The sequence below is a fragment of the Simochromis diagramma genome, unplaced genomic scaffold (genome assembly GCF_900408965.1).
Source record: "Simochromis diagramma unplaced genomic scaffold, fSimDia1.1 OVJJ01000321.1, whole genome shotgun sequence".
In the NCBI taxonomy this organism is placed as follows: domain Eukaryota; kingdom Metazoa; phylum Chordata; class Actinopteri; order Cichliformes; family Cichlidae; genus Simochromis; species Simochromis diagramma.
The window spans coordinates 4,317,990-4,339,295 of record NW_024386772.1 but is presented as its reverse complement, the minus strand read 5'-3'; the positions used below and the strand labels follow the sequence as shown (position 1 = coordinate 4,339,295).

The 21,306-nt window shown below is 41.3% G+C and overlaps 1 protein-coding gene across 1 annotated transcript; it reads left to right on the top strand.

The window, feature by feature from the left end:
* Positions 1-518: 518 nt before the first annotated feature.
* paqr4a (progestin and adipoQ receptor family member IVa) lies at positions 519-16,931 on the top strand. Its single transcript, XM_040043815.1, has 3 exons — positions 519-1,740; positions 6,814-7,032; positions 9,711-16,931. Exons 1-3 carry the CDS (start codon positions 1,467-1,469, stop codon positions 10,142-10,144), a joined length of 927 nt encoding a protein of 308 aa, XP_039899749.1. The 5' UTR covers positions 519-1,466; the 3' UTR covers positions 10,145-16,931.
* The last annotated feature ends 4,375 nt before the right edge of the window (positions 16,932-21,306 follow it).

Sequence of the window (21,306 nt, the reverse complement as noted above, 5' to 3'; positions counted from 1 at the left end):
GTATTTTTGTCATTGCCACCGTCTGTAAACTATACATCATATCAGGTCTGATTACCATCTTGTAAACCTTTCACTCTATCCTTCTGTCACAAATCACCTCCAACACTTGGTTCCACTCACTCCACCCTGGCTGCACTCTGTGCTTCACTTCTCTTGTGCGCTGTCTGTTGTTTTGGATTTTTGACCTTAGGTATTTAGACTCATCTGTCTTCTCTGCTCCCTACAGCTTCGCTGTTACATCTGTCTCCCTCTCATGCACAACACATGCATTGTCTTGCTTCTACCGACTTTGGAGAGATGAGAGCCATCTCTCCACGAAGAGTGCTTATTATCACTAAAGATCACACTGTACCAACATCACTGTCCATGGAGACCGCTGCCTGACCTCATCCTACCTCTCTCTGCCTGGCTTTTTTTTCACTGGCGGAAGCAACCTTCCAAACCCTAATATCCTGTCGTATTTTTCACTCGCAGCTTTACTTTATCCTTTAGTGTTAGGTATCTATAATAACCTTATTTGAGAATAGTTGTGCGAAACTTCCTGGCTTTTATTTTGAAAACAACGATCGGAAATGTCCAGGTTTCTGTCTGAGTAACTTGACGCTTGGAAGACGATGCAGGGGAGACTCGAGGCCGCCGGAGAGGACTCCGCATTTCAAGGAAAACAGCCACCTAGAAATAATGATGGATCATAGTTGGCTCAAACACCTGATGAAGACACTGAATACTCGCCGTATGAAGCAGGCTGGGCGTGTTTAAAGCCAGCCGGCTCAAGTATCCGCTTTTACATCCTCAGCTACCGGACGTTGGTAGGCGACTGCCCGGCTTGCTAGCCCGCAGTCCTTCAAAATCTCTGCTCCACAATCACGGACCTTCTCCATTTATTTTTTTATTTTTTCAGTGGCATTACGAAACCTAGCAAGTATACAAGGGGCTGGATTAACAAAAAGCGCACGTCTACTTTCAATACAGTGAAGGTGTAACCTGCTAGTCCTCTATTTCACATCTGACCGCTGGGATCGAGCTAGCATCATCTGGAGTTGGACGCTGGCGCGGCTCCCCTACAGCATCCTTGCCTGCGCCGCTGCACCGGAATGCTAACTAACGAGGAAATGGCTTTAACATGACCGCGAACCCTTCGCCTCTCAAACGCCTAGCGCTTGTAGGTGGCACACGGACACTTTAGATGTCAAATGTAATGTCCGCCGGGAGCTTGCATCATGCGTGTGGCTTTCCGCGTCTGTCTCCAGCCTCGCGGATGACACTCGCACAGGTACCGGCGGTTCAAAGCGAGCAGCGACGGCGCGCGCACACAGTTGCCGGGTAGCGCTTAGAGACTTCTCCTGAGCTAGCTAGCGCCGAGCTAGGCGGCTAACAGCACAAAATAATAATTAAAAAAAACAAAGCAAAAAACAAACCAACAACAACAGCCCCAAAACAAAACAAAAACCTCACAACCAATACCAATGGTTTCCCATAAGGTTTTAGTCGCAATAATCTTACTGAACGTGTATATAGGTGTACAGTCAGTTTTTTACTTATTCGGCGGTGTCCTTTTAACCGTCCTCTTTGCTATGGCATTTTTAAATGGACCCAGGCTGCTGGACTGGGCGAGTTCACCTCCACATCTTCAGTTCAACAAATACGTCCTTACGGGATACCGGCCAATTTCCTCCGTGCAGGACTGCATCAGAAGCCTGTTTTACCTGCACAATGAACTTGGAAACATATACACTCACGGTGAGTACAACAAAAATCAGATTGGAATGCTTAGTCAGCATGTGAGATTTGTGTAGAGAGGGAGACAGACCCTGTACCTGCTGAAGGATGCACTGCCAGACTCTGCAACACAGGCTGGGAGGCATACATGACTCACACTCTTTTTTATTTTAAATATACATTATTTATCCAGATGACAGCAATTTACAGTTTATTTCTTGTACAACTCTTCAGTGTGATTCATCTAAAACGTACAATAACAGAACACAAAAGCAGAACATGGTTTGACTGACTGATTTATTTATTTTTCATTTTTTTATTTTTAATGTGTCATGCATAAGGGAATCAGTCCAATCCAAACAGGCTTACAAGGCACAAATAGGAAGAAACCAGAGCTAGAGTAGGACCATACAAATTACAAGAGTACTAAAGAAATAATCCAGCTTTGAAGTCTCACGCATTAGGAGCAAAGGCAGCAGACTCATAGACATCAAAAATGATTAAAAACCATCTTCAGTCATCATCAGCGTATCAACACATTTATGGTTTGACAAAGAGCTCATTAACTATCACAGAAGGACAATACAAAATGAACTGATTTATTTTCAAGCATAAAATAAGATTTGGCGACTATCACCAGTTATTACACTGGAAATACTACTGCCAAGTTTATTCAGTTTTCAATGAATAAAAAAAGCAGGAAATCATATACTTTGAAAAGCTGTAATGTTTGCAAGGCAATGTTTGCATTGTTGCAATGTATATACTCCATAATGAGCATATGATGTTTGTAATGAAGTAATTAACACTTTGATATATATAGATATGTGCATGTAAGTATTTTAGAATTATATTAAAATGAAAATTAAAAGTCTCTTAACTCTCTAGCACTGCATGTTATAAACTAGTTGGTAAGTTATTGTGAGGCCTCTGCACCAGCTCTGGTACATGTGCTGCAGGCAGTGCTGAGAGTATTAAAACAATAGATTTGCTGGATGAAGCATCTTTTTCTGCATGATGTTTATTAAAAGAAAATGTTTTCATGTTGATAAATACTGCCAGGGCCAATATCATTCATGTGAAACACTCAGCCCACCAAAGAGCTGAAATCCAGCTCACTGGAATGCTTTGCGGAGAAGAAGGACATCAGTTTGACGTTTGACTGCATTTTGCAGGCTGCTCTTTGCTGCTACACCTAAAACAAAGGATCACATCATGAAAATGTTTGGCCGACCTGTTATTTTCATCTGAGTCATGTCAGTTTTACAGCCATTGTTTGCCATACCATGCCACTGAAAAGTGATGGGTTTCAGCCCTGTCCACTATACTGTTACATTTCTCTGTCATGACGTTAGAAAAATGTAACATGTGGAAAAATTGAGGCATATTCTTGAAATAGCAGAGATTTTTCTTCAGATTTCTCAGGCTGTCCATCAGTTTTATACATGTTACTTCTATTAAAGGCTGAGCTTATGTGAAATCTGGCACCCACCACTTAGGTTTTGGCCTTTTGCAGAAGAGGATCTAATTTACTCAAACTTAAAATACATTTTTGATTAACAAGCATCCAAAAATAACAGGAAAAAGCAAAAACTTGTATTAACTAATGTAACAAAGGCTCTTTGTTTTAACTGTATTGCACCAGTCGTGCTTGTGTGCATTTTCACCCTTGAAAGGCACATTTTTAATTCATGAGAAACACTGAAATGCTGATGTTTTAAAGAATGTGCTTAAACTTCTTTGCATTAACTAAAAGTTTAGGTGTTTTTCACAGGCCCAACTTTTCCAAGTTTCGAAACCTTGGCTTTGAGTATCTGCCAATGCCGAGTAGTGTTAGATAAATAAGCTGTAATCCTTAACATGGATAAAAAATGGGGAATATGAAGGCAGCATTAGTCTCCACTTAAACTTTGTTTTTCAGCTTTGTAAGAATAAATGGTCTTGCCTAATTACTGAGCGTTTAAAAGTCTTCTTTCAGTCAGGATTCACAATGATGAAACTTTCCATCGTGTTGTGTACGTCTCATTACTAGTTTAGTAAACGTTAGGTCCCGGATGTCTTGCCTGCAAAGAAATAATCTTGGCTTAACTTTGCATAGTCATTTTCATGTGCAGTTCCACGCCTGCTTAGAACAAATGCAGCAATCACAACGTGATCAGGAGTGTGACTGTACCTATGTAATCTAAGACCTATTCTGGATCAAAATAAATAGTTAGTTTTATAAATGTTTACATTTTGAGTTTTAGCAATGAGGATAATCTGTGGCTCGCTCACTGGCTAACGACTTGTGACTGACAAATCGTGACGTCTATCTTTTACACTGTGGTGGTCAAGTAAATGCATCGGACTGAACCGAATACATCATCCCGTAGATCAGCACACTGTCGTTGCTTGATTTTGCTTTTTCAACTCAGGATTAAAATTATATCCAATCCAAATATCAGAGCAGAGCATCCTTAATCTGGCCCTGTTAAAAACAGAAATTAAATGGATTTGACACTCCTGATTTAAGACAGTAGTGCCCAACTTATTCAAAGGACTCTATTTCAAAAGCTGTCACCCTCCCAAGGTGATGTCTTTTGGTTTAGATGTTAACTGTATGGCAGTTTTGCAAAGAGGGAATTTTTGTTGGCAAAGAAATGTTTTTCCAAGACTTTCCTGCTTGGAGGCAAGTGTTTAAACGTGGACTGAATTCTTAAAAAGCAGTTTGACTTGCACGTAATAGCAGACTTGTACGTAAGAGCAGATGAAAAACGCTGTTTTTCATCTCTCTTGAACTCTGTGTTTACACAATGTGCAATTCTTTTAATAGTTTGCTACAAGCCCAGATTAATTGCAGAATTGTGTTAATCTGTTCAGCCAAAGGTGAGAGTGAGGTGTTGGCCTGTTAGCAGTTTGCGTGGTGGGTTTTTTCTATTTTCAAACTGAGATGATTAGACAGCCTGTAATGTGGCACTCAGCAGCATGACTTGTGTCTTTTGCCCTCCTCTTTTCTTATCAAAGTGCAATCTGGATGGTGTCATTTAACTTTGTTGTGGCGCTCCAGCATCCAGCAGTCACGGCGCAGTTAAACAGCATCAGTGATTATCAGCTAAGTGGCTCTGGATGTCTTTATTGCACTCCAGTGATGTTGGCTTAGCGTGTGACCTCAACATAACAGGCTAATGTTTAATCTAATGAGCATTATTTTCCAGTTTTCCAGATCTGAGAAGAAGAAGAAAAGGCTGCGCTGTGCTTGTAATTCTTCTTTATTATTGTGCTGTAACATTTCGGCTGAGTTTCATGAGCCGGCTTGTTTTGCATATAAACTGAAAACATCCTGCCCGCAGCTCAGGTCTCAGATACTCAGAGGTCCTCGCTCCCGCTGCTGTGTCCACGCCTGACTTCAACTCGCCAGCTCAGGGCGAATGCTGAGAGGGAGATAATGTGCTTAAAATAGATGTGTTACAGTTGCATGCCATTCCTTGTATCACCTGCCTTGTCTTCAGTGAGAGCAAATATGAGAGAAAGGGAGGAGTGCTGTAGGTGTGTCTCAGAGTGATAAGAGCCGTATGTAAGCGGATCAAATTTCAAGGTCTGCATTTTGCTCACGTAGCAGTCAAATTCCCTGCCAAACAGGGAAACTTAAATGGGAGCCGTGTAGCCATTAGCAGCGTGGCCTTTTGCTGCATCAGAATTAGAGCTTAGTGGGAGCTTTGGCTTTCTCTCAATGGGGAATCACTGATACGTTGGTGCCAATCACGTAGGTTTCCCCTTTGGCTCTTCTTGCTGGTATCTGTGCACTCTCAGCAGCCATTCACAGCTACTGATTCTCATATAGTGTGAAAAACAGCGTCCTCGATTCCAGAAACTCCTGAGCGAGATAATCCATCACCGTAAACACGACACCTTAATTTGCTTTTGTCAGAGTTGAGCGGATGGTTTTCATACCAGCATGTGGGCATATTACCTCAGGCAACATTATCCGTTGGACTCTCTTTACAAGCAGAAGTAAAAGATGGTGCTTTAGTCGTTTTAATTGCATGTCATCAGATTTGTTAAAAGTGTTGCATAAACAGGCATTATTTGACACAAGAAGCACTGCTGTCAGGACGTGTGTGTCTTTACATATGAGATAAGATAAGCTTTACTTTATTCATTCTAGAAGTTTTGAGAAAGTATATTTTTTCTTGTATGGAATAACAATGAAAATAATATACTAAATAATAATAATAATACCAATAGTAATTATATTATTAAATGGAGGTACATAAAGCAGGTAATATTATTTATAAAAAATAATGTAATAAAATAAATAAAATATGGAAATTAAATAGTGATATGAATGTTAATTAAATCAAAGTTATGAGATATATGCATGTATTAATAATAATGATTTTAAAATATAAAATGCAGATTACAAGGTTAAATAAAATGAAGTATTGTTATTTAATATTTTACTGTATTGCGTTTTTATAAAAGACATTTTTTAAATTATTAATTCAATCATTGCCCTGTATTAAGCTCAGCCTTTTACATGACGTTCTGTTGTTTAGACTATTTAGACTTTTATGTAGCTCATTAATTTCATTTGATTATTCAATTTCTTATTTTTTCTATTTATTTAAAGTTTATTTGATCTTTCTCTTGTGTCGTTTTAACGTTACAATTTCTGCCTAATTACCTTCAGGATAAACACAGTTTAAAAACCACCTCCAGTCTTTTCCTGTTTCATTGTGTGCATATTTCACAGTGTGTTTATTTTTCCACTTCTAGTCATTACACATGCTTTTAAATTTACAGATCAGAGTGGTTCTACAAAGATAAAAAATAAAAGTGTTTCACTTCTGTATGAATTGACTTGTTGAGCCCTAGAAGGACTTTAAATTAAACCCCTGTGTAGTAAAAAAAACATTTTTAAATACTACTACATTCCCATTCAGCGAGTATTTGTATTTGGAGGCTGGTTCCAGAGCAACTAAAAACTCTTGAGTTATGCCACATTCTGCAGATGTGATAAAGTCAGTCTTTTACAAGTCTTTTATTGTGTGGTATAGGTAAAGCCTTCTTTTATAACCACTGCTCTCTCGGTTTCTCTGCCTGCTCACTCTTCAGGCATCCCTCTGGTTTGCTTCCTGGTGCTGCTGCCTCTTAACATCCCCTGGTCTCAGATCAGCGTGACATGGCTGGGTGTGGTGCACTTCCTGGCCTGCCTGTCACCCCAGCTGGGCTCTGTGGTCTACCACCTGTTCATGAACCACGAGGGAGGGGAGCCAGTCTACCACACCCTCCTGAAGCTGGACGTGTGTGGAATCTGCATGATCAACACGCTGGGTGAGGCCTCATGGATTCATTGTCAGCTGTTGTTCTCTTATTGCTGATCTGTTTTCTTCCAGGATGGAATTGATTGTCAGTGATTTACCGTGCAAGTGTTTTGCTTGGAGGTGTACCAGTATTGATTTGTCGCAACACACTCTGATTCGATCTTACTTTGCAAGCAATGATTCGAGCTCTGAAATGATTATTGATCTGTCCATGCTGCCTACATCACCCTATTGTAAGAAAAAATGACAGGCACATTATTTTTTATTTCTTTATAGACTTCTACACTTTGAATGAACCTTTTAGATTTGCCCACTACACCGATATCGATAATACAGTACATTCATTATTAATATTGTGACAAAGCATGGGAATAATAGGAATTGTGCCAGGAATTTTTACCAACCCTGCAACCTGCCAGGCCTAAGCACCGGGGATATTTATTCATCTTTACGACCAAAGCTACAACCCTTACGTTAGCTTACAGACCTCCTGTTCCCATTAACTGTTTTTAACCATAAAACATATTTGGAAAATCTACAATAAAGTCTAAAAAAGGGATTAAACACCCAAGAAAACATTGTGATGTATTACTGTTTTACCTGATAATCTGATGTCCATCCACTTATGCCCACTAATTATTCATTTAGGTAGGCTAAATCATTCATCAGTGTATGTTAACAAGGTTAAATATGATATGAATGTTCTTTTCATGCTAGTTGCAGAAAAAGTATCCTTTGTGTTTCATCACAGAGCTGCATAGACAAAGGTCTTTCTGTCTGTGCCATTCAGCAATTATCAATTAGTCGTTTGTCGGCTGCACTTTTTTTGAGGGGTCGCCGCAATGGTACATAAGCATCTGAGTATTGGAATAGGGCACAACCCTCCTGGTGTATTCAGAGTTAGGGCATGCACTAGTAGAACACTAACTTGTGACTTCCTGTGCTTTGGTTGCACAGTTTTACCCAACTAGTCGTTAAGAAAAGACCATGAAAGCAGTTGGCATCATTTAATTGCACTAAATTCCTTCATCCCCTTAAATTCACTGTTATAGCCGGATCTGAAATCCTTTCTATCTAAAGGTTTAGCAGCAAAGTCTAGAGGCTATGAACAACTAGGGTTGGGTTGACATGATAAAAAGAACAGAATAACAGCTCTCAGGAATGCAGACAGACGAGTGGATACACGTCCTCCCGAATTAACTAATGCATACAATTCATGTGAACGTAAAGAAAACTCTGTCAGGATTAGTGAAGTTAAACAGACTCAAATGCAGGGCAGGCAGAGAGTAAAACAATATGAATATTAATGGACAGACCTACAGGTAATTTTCAGGATTTTCAGCAAGTAAATAACAAAACTCCAACATAAGGGAACAGAAGATGGTTAGCAGTGCAGAATTAGGCAAGAAGACAAAGACAAAGGCAAATATAGCTTTAGACAGAGGACAGACCAGGAAACAATAAACGTGAGAATAATTAAAGCAGGAAATCCAAAAAGGAAGGAAAATCCACAAAGGCAGGAAACAATGAAACATGTAAGAAAATGAACCTTTACAGCAAAATATGAGTCAACTAAAAGACTAATAACTCACCCTGCCGACAGGAGGACTCAGGTAGGAGAACACAGAGGGCAGGAGAAGTCTAACAACAATGTAATATATAACAAGGATCACTTCTTCTTTTTCTCTTTGCCTACAAATGATTTTCCATTTGCAGTTAAAATGAATCAGAAGAAAACAGTTAATGATCACATCTGAGTCACAAATTAATTGTGTCTTGTTCGGTTAATGGATTCATCACCCTCAGCTCAAGGTGACTGTGAGTTTAATAAAACAGAAATGCTTTCAGTCTACAAAATAATAACTTTTCCGTTGAAACAACGTCCTCTACTTATTTTATTTTTTCCTTTGTGCTAAAAAAACCTCCTTTATTTTACTGAGTTATCCACGTCTAGAAAGCTTAGCTTATTTAGTAGCTGTATTTAGGAACAGTGCATTTAAAGCTCAGTTGAACATTAGAAGAACTGAACGCTGCAAATCTAAGGGGCAGAGTCTGCAATATTAGCAGTCTTGATTCATGATTAAGCTTGTTGAACAAGTACTTTGATGAAGGACCCTTATTAGCTTTTGACCCACAAAGGTTATGACAATGGTTACAGCAATGAATGACACAGTTATTAACTCTAATAAAATGATTTCACTCAACCTGGGTTCACCTTCTCTGTAACGGCACTACCTGCTGATTGTGTGTCAGAGAGGACAGGCTGCAGACCCCTAATGACAACATAGAGAAAAACAAAGGGCCAAATTTTACAATACTGACGATTCACACACTTGGTCCTGAATACGTTTTACAGTCCACATGCTTCTATTTTTAGTCGCACACTGTAAATCTCTGTCCCATCAGTGTTGCCTTCCTGCTGAGTTCTCTAGAATAGAGAACTGCCTCCTTATTTCAGTAACCTCATCATCCACTTCCTGTAATGTGACATAAAAAATACAAAGTTGGAGGTTGTTTCAGCCACCTCCCTGCACAGTTGCACTGTGATTAATGAAACCATCAAGCTTTGGCCAAAAGCGCAGAGTTACACACGCAGCTTTAAAGGGTCAACGATTCAACCTTTGTGCTTTTCACGAGGCGTGGCTTCATCGCTCTCCTGACTTCCCTCTGTCTTTTTTCGTGTCTTAGGAGCGCTGCCTATCGTCTACACCACACTGCTGTGCTACCCATTTATCCGCACTGTGGCCCTTTTAGTCTACATCCTGCTGTCCAGCCACGCCATCTACTGCGCCGTCACCGCTCGGAGCAGCGTTCGGCGGTTGCGCTCCTTCGCCTGGCAAGCGCTGTTTCGCTTCTCCTTCTTCCTGCTCCGCTGGGTGGGCGTGGGCGGCGGCAGTCCCACCTCGCTACGCCACTTTCTCACGATGGATGCACTGGCCGTGCTGGGCGGGGTCATCAACATCACGCGCATCCCGGAGCGTTTTTGGCCGGGTCTCTTCGACTACTGGTGCAACAGCCACCAGATCATGCATGTACTGGTGGTGATCTCCATCCTTTACCTGCACTGGGGCGTGCTGGACGACCTTCTCTGGATCACCAGCTACGACTGCCCCTCAGATTGACCCACACAGCAGCCCCCCGGCCCCTCACAAGGAGTGCTGGAACATACCATTGAAAGACCTCTGGGGGGAGGGGGGAGCCTGGAAAGGGAAGGGAAAGGACAGGGATCACAGAAACTAATGCTGTGCATGTGTTCACTTCATGCGCTGAAACTCAGAATGTTCATATCTTCGTCCATCTTGATTTGTGCGAATGCAGGTAAAAGTATGTCGAGTAACACGCACAATCATTCTGACTTGCTCAGTTGCCACAAACTTGGTGCAAAGGCGTATACATACACACATGCACACACAAACACACACACACACACTCACAGACACATTCATACGCAAACCGATAAAAAAAAGTGTACAATTTTAAAAAGTAAATTTATTAACCAAGTTTTAAACCCTATAATGTCTTAGGTAAAGGTTACAGCTCGAAGCCTTTTACATAATGATAGAAGTTTCTTTTAAGGATTACTTGATGTCGTTGACTAAAATAGTCTAAATCAGTGGTTCTGAAAGCTGGGTCTACGGCCCACAGCTAAAACATCTATAAATTTCCTTTAAATTGCTGAAATTACATTCTGATCTTAAAAAGTGGCGATCTACAGATGGAGACTATATTTTGTGTCCTTTAATCACACCCATGTTATCTTTGGACGAGTAGAAACTGACACGCGTCTAAAATGTTTAGATTTAAAAGTTTCATAATTTTGGCATGCAAGAGTAGAAATGGTAGTAAGCATGCGGTTTGTCAGTGTTGGGATTATAAGCGAGACCTTGGAAAAATGTTCTTGCCCGTCGCCTCAGGAATACACCGAGCTCAGCTGTGTTGCATTCCAAGTCTCATGCTGCTCCCGAAGCTGATCTCGCCCACTCACGACAATGCTTGCAAATCCATCAGACAGGTTGCGGCACGCCCCAGAAGCAGCTTTGTGTCCTGAGTGTTTTTTATGGAAGCTGCATTAAGATGCACACAGTTCAGACCCAGAAGAGCAAAGAGTGTCTTGCCAATTTTGAAAGAGTGCTGGGCGGTATTCTGATTCTAATTTAATTCATCTGAATATGAATTTAAGAAAATAAAAGAGGCTTTTTACTGGTAGAGACCTAGAAAAGACAAAACACTTACTGTGACCTTTGGAGGGGTTTATATGTGGTAAAACATTTTGTGTAAGAAGTACTTTGGAGTGTTTTGAGAAGGGGCTTGTATTAACTTTTCAAACTCAAGGTTACCACTGTGTGTTAACGCCACTGAAGGTTTCATAAAAATTTAAGGGGCTGGGTGAGTGGGAGGAAAATTCATGACACAACCTCAGAACTTTCAAGATTGAAGCTGTAAAAAGGACAGAATGGCACATTTATGAGGAAAAAGTCCGAAGTTTATATTCCTGAATCGCCTGTGTGGTCTTCCTCTTTTCCTCTTGCCTGGCAGATTCATCTTCAACATCATTTGTCCAGTATATGCACTACTCCTCCTCTGCACATGTCCAAACTATCTCAGCCTTGCCAATTCGGGTCCATTCATCACAGCAGGTTTCACCATCTTGTAAACCTTTCCCTTCATTCTTGCTACTAACAAATAACTCCTGGCACTTGTCTCCACCCGCTCCACTCTGTTCTTCACCTCTGTTGTGCACTGTCTGCTCCTTTGGAGGGTTGACACCAGGTATTTAAACTAACCTACGTTTCTAACTCATTCACCTTTCCGTCTCCTTCTCATTCACACACATGTATTCTACCTTCTACTGACTTTAATTCCCACCCCCACCTCGGAGCCATCTGTCACTCCTACCGCACACCTCACCACTGTCTCTCTATCCTTATGCATGTCTTGCACCACTCTCCCATACTTCTCTGTCACTCTTGACTTTCTCATGCAGTTACATAGTTCCTCTTTTGGGACCCTATCATATCGTTCGATCCACAAAGACACAACAAGTCTTACCTGCTCTATACTTCTCCATCAACACTATCAAAGCAAACATCACGTCTGTAGTGCGCTTTCTCGTTTTGAAACCATACTGCTGCTGACTGGTCATCACCTTCATCCTGCTGTACTTACTACAGCTCTGCACATGACCTTTGTTCTTGAAAATCAGCACCAGTACACTTTATTCCTGAGACACCTGCTCTCTCCAGGGTTTTGGTAAACAAGCTGATTGAAGATCCACTGCCCTTTCTCCCAGACATCTCCATACCTCCACAGGTATGTCTGGACCAACTGCCTCTTCATAGCTGCCCTCACGTCCTCCTTTCTAATCCTCTGCACTTTCTGATTCACAAACTGTCCTCCACCTCCTCTCTCTCATTTTCTTCACTCATCAGCTCTTCAAAGCACTCCTTCCACCTTCTCAACACTCTCTTCAGTTATAAGTACATTTCCATTTCTATCCTTAATCACCCTGCACATCTTTTCCAGTTGAATCTCTCCACCTAGCCAATCAATACAAGTTCTTTCCTCTCCAACTTCACGTAACACTCACTGAAAGTCTTTGCTTTGCCATTTCTTTTGTTGCTGTACTCCTAGCATCCCAGTAGTCCTGTTTTTCTTCAGTCAACCACCTAGGCTTCTTGTCTCCTTGTCATCCTGAAGATACACAAAATACCTTCATTGCAGTTTTCCTCACTTTTTCAGCTCTGCTTTCCTAATCATTAATTAACTTTCACTACCACCCAGAAACTCATCTCATCTCCTCCCTAAACTCTGTACAGGATTCTTCCTTCTTCAACTTCTAACTCTACCGTCCTGTAGAAATATGCGCTCATACCACAAGCACTATTTTAAAAATAAAGACTCTATGCAGACCAAATGAAACGCCCCTCAACCCGACGTCGATTTGCATGAGAAACAGTGACCGGTGTATTCCTGGGGTAAAGGCTCCCTGCCCCCAGACGAGTTTAAAAACCCCTCGTCCAAATGATATGACAGTCTTTGTCTACACTTGTGCAGCATATTCATATCTCACATCACATACACAGCACGCACTCTCACGCACCTTTGTTTTTACACATGTACAAAGCACTTTTAGAGTTTTAACTTCGTCCAACAGACTGAATTTTACAGGACTGTTTAGTTCCCTGTTTTCTGCCACTGCCTCTTTTTCTTCTTTGTCCTCTCTGCCGTCTGAATGGTCCTTACCGAAGGCGTGCGAGGGGCTCATTCCTGAAGCGTGCCAGCAATGAGTTTACCTGCTGAGATGTCCCAGACCACCAGATGGGATCTGTTGAGTGTTATCAGCTTTGTTTGCACCAGTGCCAAAGAAATTCAGGCATTTTTAAATCAGAAAAGAAACTGATGTCTATGAGCTGCCTTTGCCAAACTTTTGCTTATGTCCAGCCAACCCCAAGTTGATTGGTCTTACGCATTTATTATGACCTCCCTTTGTTTGGAAGACGACCGTTTCCATTTGTGCGAGACGTAATTATCTTTTTAAAGGCAGAGCCTGAGTGCTTTGTGAGTCTTCTGCGCAATTGTGTATAAAAGCCATTGAATGTGCGTAGTTGTTTTACACTAAAATGCCACCATGTGCACATAATACATAAAACTATATGTGGCAGTGCTGAAATGTAAAGGGGTAATGACTTTATAATGCTATTTATAGTTATTTGTCTTCTGGCCCCAAACGCGTAAGGATATATATTTAATCAAGAAATAGATTATATTTATGTTTGTTTTTATTCATTTGTATTCATTTGAATGTGTTTGTCAGCTGCTTAAACAGTTTACATCATTGCAGTGCAGGATCGCTCTGACTGACAGGTCAAATAAGAGGTCAAAGAAAATCCATTGTTTTATTTAAACCCAGCAATTCCGGAGGATTAGCTCCACATTTTCTCTGCGTACAGTTTTTCCTGCCTTCCTGCAATATGTGACGTCTCAGTCACACAGGATCAGATCTGTCTTTGCACGTCGCAGCTCGGCGAGGAAAACAGCTGCAATGTGACCTTTAAAACAGGTGCAGGTCTATTCTGAAGTTATTTATGTCCTCAGGCATGAATGTAGATGTGCTGTGCTTAGATGTTTACTTATATATTGACCCTAAATATTATTATATGGTCAGTCATTTTTGCCACATTATTTATTTATTTAGCTGTACTTGCTTGCACTTTTCTTGAATTGATGTTTAGCCTTTTTAAAGTGGTGGTTTATACACTAAGCTGGCCTACGTATGCAGGAATGAACCCCTCTGAACCCGCCTGCCTGTCATGTATGAGTCACAGCACCTTCATGTGTGTCCAGGCTTGTTACTGTTCTGTAGAAGTAATCGTCGCACTCTTCAGTCATGTTCAGGACTGGCTTCTGAAGCCTCATTTCATACCTAGACCTTTCTTAGTGTTTTTTTTTTTTTTTTAAGCATTGGGTTTGTTTCCCACGCTAGTTGCCAGCCATGTTAGCCCACCTTCATCTCGCCAAATTAGCAACGTCTGCTCCCGTGACACTGTCTCACAGATGAAGAAGGATTTCCCAGAGTCTGTATGACATGCATTAACCCCAACGTGACCCGACTTTATGAACTTGCCCTCATTTAAAAAGTCAGATATTTGTCTGCTAGTCTCACTCTTACAGTGATGATTATGAGTACAATGTAAAAGCTGAAGTTAATGTATTTTTGGCAATTGAATGAAAAAAAAAATGCATGAAAGTAGCTGTGAAACAGAAACTGATGTCTCATAATGTTAGCTGATTGTTAGTTCACTGTAGCCAGCAACTGATCATTCACTCGGCCCTGGAAATGACTGTGTGGTTAGTTGGAGGTGGGCTTTGGAGTGTGGCGTTACCCTGCAGGAAGAGGATTTGAAGCGATCGGAGGCCATGCATCACAATCAAAACAAACTGCACTGTTCATCGTTCTCCAAAGGGCTTTGAATTCAAGTCAATTCTGAAATACACTTAAAGTCCATATAAATAATGTAAATACATTTATGTAGATTATATACAGTGCAGAAGAATATACAGTGACTCATTTTTAACACGCACACTTGGTTAAGGAAGAAAGACAGGAAGGAATGGGATTACCCACCCAGTGAAGATGCTTAAGACGACTTTACCAAAGTTGAGTTTTGGTTAAAAGATGGAAAGACGTTGAGAAAAAGATGCCCTTTTACAGCTAAACGTGGTTGTAAAGAAACACACTACAAACTCCTCAGAGAACCAGCAGTTCACACCCAAATTCTGTTATTTTGGTCAATGTTGAGGTCAGAAATCAAACTAACTTTAGCCTGCAGGCTGTGTGCCATTTAGATGTCTTTTATACCTCCAATAAACTGAAAGCGGGAAAATGTGAATTCCAGCCTTTGTAGCAGCCTGAAAACTCAACTTTTAATAAATTCTGACATAAAGGGACATCTGTCTAAAGGCTAAGGACTGGCTGACCAGATTTAGCCCCGAAAACATCGTCCGTTGGACTCCTGGTGCTTGGCGGGTAATGAGGGACGCAGACGCGGCTCGATGTGGAGCTTCAGATCGATATGAGTTATGTATTTGATTAGCTATGATGATATATATGTGAAAAACACAGGGAAAAAAAAAAGACTGGCATTGGTTTCTGTTCAAATGTAGAGTTGTTTGACCATTTTGTGGCCCTGACTAAGAATGCTTCTGATCATTTAAATGTAACCGCTTTTTTAAAGACACACGGGAAAGATATGCGCGACCATAGCAGGGGAATCTTGGCGGGCATGTGAATACCTCGTGACTACCACTGGTCTATCTATGCATTATCAGCCGAAGGATACGTAACAGTGAAGTCAATTTGTGTTTGTCAAACGGCTCTCTGATCCGCTGTAACGGAGGGCTCTCTCCCAACATCCTGAGTCTCCCGCTTCTCAGGGTGCCATAACAGTAGCTGTAACATCTGAAGCCTGACCGCTGCTGTCTGAAACATGGACGCGAGACTCACCTGCCCTCTTTAGTCCGGTCTGTTCACGCTGGGAACCCAGCTGTCAGGGTGGGCGCAAGGGCGAAGGAAGGTGGAGCATTTCTCTGAAAACCATGTTGCAGGAGTGGAACCCGGTCAGAAAATTGGTCTTTGTCCTTTTGTCTGTATGTTTAATGAAAAAAGAAAAGACATGATGTATAAAAGCATCACTAACAAATCTAAAACCTTTTTTGTTTTTTTTTTAAATATTACACAGGTGCCGGACAGCCTGTTAACAACCTGTTTATAATGGATCACCTGTGTTGTTATATACTGATTATTAATGATTGCTGTTATTCTGTGGATCCTATAATGACACTGGTCTATGTGTACAGGTAATGAGACAAGCCCTTTCCTTTAGGATGAAGGGAGCTTTCTGGAGGGTCTGTCTGTTATCGTCTCCATATCTGCATGGCTTTCTTAATGTGTCAAATGAGTGAGTGTGGCTCCATCTAGTGGAAGTTCATGTTCACTAATGCAGGCATTACTGTAGCTGAACTGCAGCCAAATGAAACGTAACTAACTGGTGGTAATACTGTCACTGCTGGTCTGCAGTTATCCTCCAGCGTTATTTATTTAGATCCCCCAGATCATGTATGTACACATGTGCGTATGAGCTCTCCTGCAGAACCCATGCAAGCATGAAATCTGTATGTTGTCCCGTTTACTTTCGCCTGTTGCACCGACGGGATGCTGATTGCATTCCCAGAGTGCCTCGTTATCCAGTCTGTGTGCTTGCCGATTAATGTGCACGAACTCAGACGGTTTGTTCCTGTGCTGTAGTTCACATGTCTGTGCGACATTAGTGTCCTGTGTAACAGACAGGCTCTCACACTCCTCAGTCTCCAGCAACGATTGTGCAATAAACTGAAGTCTATATTTTTAAATCTGTCATCTCTTTTTTCCTGTTTGTTGCTGTTTCTTTTAAGATGTATGTGTGTGAGAGAGAGGAAGAGAGACTATACTTTTATGCGTGTCTTTGTGAGGAATGATTTGAGTTTGAGGTTTTTTACTTGTCCACAAGTATCTGAGTACATGTTCCCATGCCTTGCAGTTTTTTGTGAGCTCCCTACCTACGCATGCATCCTTCAGGTGGACAGTAAGCAAAGCAGCTGTCCTCGTCAGCCTGGTAATATAATCCCTGCCCGAGGCCACTCCTGCTGACAGCACTCATTTTGGGAGGGTTAAGGGTTGGTTTTAGAGTGTAGGTAAAAATTAGGAATTAGGGTTGGTGTTTGGTACAACAGGGAGTTCAGACTTAGTGTCAGGGTTAAAATTAGATTTGGAGGTTGTTTTATACTTTCAAATTTGGTGGGGTTTTTTTTTATCCAATGTTTTATTTGATTGTACACCAAAAAAAAAAAAAGCAGTGTATTAAAAACATAGATGCTTTTAATACTTTTATATTTCCTGCAACTAACTACAGGAGAGAGGCAGTTTTCAGGTGGTAGATGCACTTCAGTTTTCTAAATCTTAGATCCCCGTTTTGTTCAGAACGATTTTCAACTTTGAGCATCAGTATCACAGGATATATACACTGCTCAAAAAAAAATAAAAGAACACCGAAAACACATCAGATCTCACTGGGAAACAAAATCATGCTGAATATCTATAGTGATGTGACTGGAACGAAAGGATGCCAGATCGTTTGGCTGAATTCAAAGACACAAGTTATGTGGGAGGCTAGTCCAGGTAGCCAAAATGTCATTGCAGCATTTCAGAATGGTTCTCCTGGAGGATCTCCTTCAAGTTCTGGACCAGGGCATCGCTGGGCTCCTAGACAGTCTGAGGTGCAATCTGGTGACATCGGATATACCAAAACATAAAACCTGTCATACAGGTGTTCTATTGAACTGGGTCAGGTGAGCGTGGGGGCCAGTCAATGGTGTCAATTTCTTCATCCTCCAGGAACTGCAGGACACACTACACCAGCGTAGTCTGACAGTGGTTCAAAACTTTCATCCCGTTATCTCGGTTATCATTGCCGAGCCTGTAGAGGTCTGTGCATCCACCACCAAATCGGAGATGCTGAATGACGCTAGAGGCTGCATAACAGTCTCCAGACCCTGTCACGTCTGCCAGAGCCCACCAGAGGGCGTCAAGCCCTCAGGCCAGCCCTCACACCAGTGGCCTGCTGGAGGCTCTGGCAGTGCTCATCAGATAGCGGTCCTGCGGGGGCTTTTTGACATTTTTTGCCTTCATTGAATTGTAAGAGTGAAGACAGACTGGAAAGCAGGGTGAGAGAGAGGGACAGACATGCAGCAAAGGACCACAGGTTGGACTCTAACCCAGGCTGCTGCTCACCCGTCATGCAGCATGGGGTCGCCTGCTCACCCACAGAGCTAAACTGGCACCAAATGTCCCAGAAAGTCAACTGACTTGATTCTATACTCTGATTAAAAAGCGTTCTTTAAATTTGTTTGAACAGTGTATCACACTACATTGGTTTATTGTCTAGGATGTAGAGTTACAGAGACCTGGATTTTTTCTGATACTTCAGTGGTGAAAACGTCCAAAACAACCAACATTTTGGTACCAGGTTGATTTTTTTTTTCACTCTGATTCCCCTTGTATGAAAATAAATGTCTTATATGCTCATTTTTAAATAGTTGTCAGATTTAAGTTTGAGATTCTGTCTACTCAAAGAATTACAAATGCGTGAGTGAAAATGGTGCAATTAAAAGTAACATTTACAAAAAGGGGGTCAGGTGGGAATCTTTTTTCAGATTTGGCTGATTTTAATTGAATTACCGACACACAGGCTGATATCTAACTGTACTGTATACTGTACACCCCAGATTATTCACAGGTGTAAAACATTCAAACAGCTGCCAGTCAAAGTTGCATCTCAACAAACCACATGAATTCAGCCATGTCAGAATCAGTTTCTCTTTTAGAACATAAACACAGTGTGGCTATAAGTATAAGGATGTTGAGAAGACGGTGCATAAAGCTGTGTCTGGTTAGAAGGAAAAAACACACAAAAGTAGAAGAGTTGGGCAGATTTGTACAAAAGGCTGGCAGTGACAGAGAATGTATGCTGAATCACAGCTGGTCCAGATGTTTCACTAACTCATCTACAGATTTTCTAGAGAGTATAGGAGCCATGGCAGTTGTTTGGCTTGAAATGACAACTGTAATCTCCATGTTTTGACTTTTTTCTCAAAATACTATTTTGAGTTTAATCTTGAAATTTCAGTTTAAATCTCAAAATGGACACTTTTCTTAATGTGGCCCTAATACTCTGTCGTACTATAGTGTAACTTCTAGATTAAAGAAAACGTTTTAAAATCTTTATTGGGGCCAAAGTTAGTAAATGCTATAAGTCTGGTCTTACTATATTTGACTGGTGATTCTATGCACTGAAATTAAAGCTTATTTTATATTTTATTTATTTATTTTTATCAATTCTTTTTGGGGGACTTTGGTATTTGCAAGAGGAAATACATTTTCAGAAAAAAATCAGTTTATGTTGAATTTGATTGCAGCAATATATTTCAGAACTGGCTTGTACAGGGCCATTTTTGCCACTGTGTAGCATCCTCTCTTCTTTAAACAACACTCTGCAACCTCTGGGAACTGAGGAGGAGACCAGAGGTTGAACTTTTGAGGGAGGAATGTTGCCCCATTCTTGTCTGACAGACGATTGTAGCTGCTTAACAGTCCTGGGTCTCTATTGTTGTATTTTTAGTTTCATAACACTAAATGTTTTCAATTGGTCAAAGATCTGGACTGCAAACTAACCACTCCTACTATAAACCCATGCTGCTGCAATAAATGTGGTATGTGGTTTTGCATTGTCTTGCTGAAGTATGCAAGGCTTTCCCAGAAAAAAAAAGTACTATAGTCCAATGTGACGTAGGCATGCCCTGGTAAGGAAATAACAGTTGTCCTAGTTCTGCTGCATTAAACCAAATTATATTTCAGTGACATTTGCACACATGTTTTTACGCTTGTGAGGACAAGTGTAAAAACATGTATGCATGAGGTTTGTTGTGTCAAAACGACAAAAAACAGGAAGTGCTTTAGCTCTGCTACTCAAGGATTAGACTGAGTTTGCTTTTATAATAAAACTTATAGACTAAAAGTTTAGAATTTTAGGAGCTGAAAGGTTCTCCCTGCTGTTTGAGTTTTGCACTTCCTTATAGTTGAAGGATTTAAAAGAGGTTTAAAAGAGCAAACCTAGAGGCCCATGCATTCAGATGATTCTCCTTTGGCTGCCCCTTTTAGCAGTCACCACACGGGATCATGTGCCTCCATCTCACCTTGTCTCTAACAATCACCTCTGTCACGCCAACCCTCTGTGCGTCCTCCTTCACAAGATCTATGAATCTTCTCTGTGGTCTTCCTCTTTTACTCCAGTTTGGCAGATCCATGTTCACCATCCACTAACCTCCTCTGCGCATGTCCGAACCATCTCAGCCTTGCCCCTACAAACCGCTCAGCCTATGCATCTTCCCCTTTTGCACCTGTCTCGTTCTCATCTACACAGATATTCTACCTCGCCTCTACTGACTTTCATTGCTCTTCACTCCAGAGCATACCTCCACCTCTCCAGGCTCCCTTTGTGACCTCTCCCTACTTTTGCTACAGATCAGAATGTGCTCTAAAAACATCATAAATCATGGATACCTCATCTGGTAGCCTGTCCATCACCACTCCAAAGAAGAAGGGGTTCAGAGCAGTCCTACTCAAACTTTGAATTCTGTCCTGCACCACACATACTTCGCTGTCATTCGTGACTTCCTCATTCAGCAACACAGTTCTTCTCTTAACACCTTAACATATGCCACAAAGATGCACTGACACTCCTTTTGACCTTCTCCGTACTTCTCCATCAACTCTCTTCAAAGCAAAAGAACTCACTATAGTGCCCTTTAGGACCAGTACACTTTCCCTCCCTTCCTCAGACATCCTCTCACTCTCCAAGGCTTTGGTAAACGATCTGCCAATCTACTTCCCACTTCCCTCTCACCCAGACATCTCCACAGGTATATCATCTTTACCAACCACCTTTCCACTCTTCAGCTTCTTCATGGCTGCCCTGACTTCCTCTTTTCTAATCTCCTGCACTTCCCGATTCACTAACTGTCCTCCATCTGTCCTCCTCTCTCCCATTTTCCTCACTCAGCTCCTCAAAATACTCCTTCCACCTTCTCGACTCTCTCTTCACTCATAAGTACATTTTCATCTCTTTCCTTAATCACCCTGCACATCTTTTCCAGCTCGATCTCTCTGCCTAGCCAATCAATACAAGTCATT

What these genes read in the sequence shown, in the direction of transcription:
- paqr4a (XM_040043815.1), top strand. Translation starts at nt 1,467, where the DNA reads ATGGTTTCCCATAAGGTTTTAGTCGCAATAATCTTACTGAACGTGTAT. An exon ending in TGGAAACATATACACTCACG is followed by an intron (nt 1,741 to 6,813) that starts GTGAGTACAACA and finishes CTCACTCTTCAG; the next exon opens with GCATCCCTCTGGTTTGCTTC. An exon ending in CTGCATGATCAACACGCTGG is followed by an intron (nt 7,033 to 9,710) that starts GTGAGGCCTCAT and finishes TTCGTGTCTTAG; the next exon opens with GAGCGCTGCCTATCGTCTAC.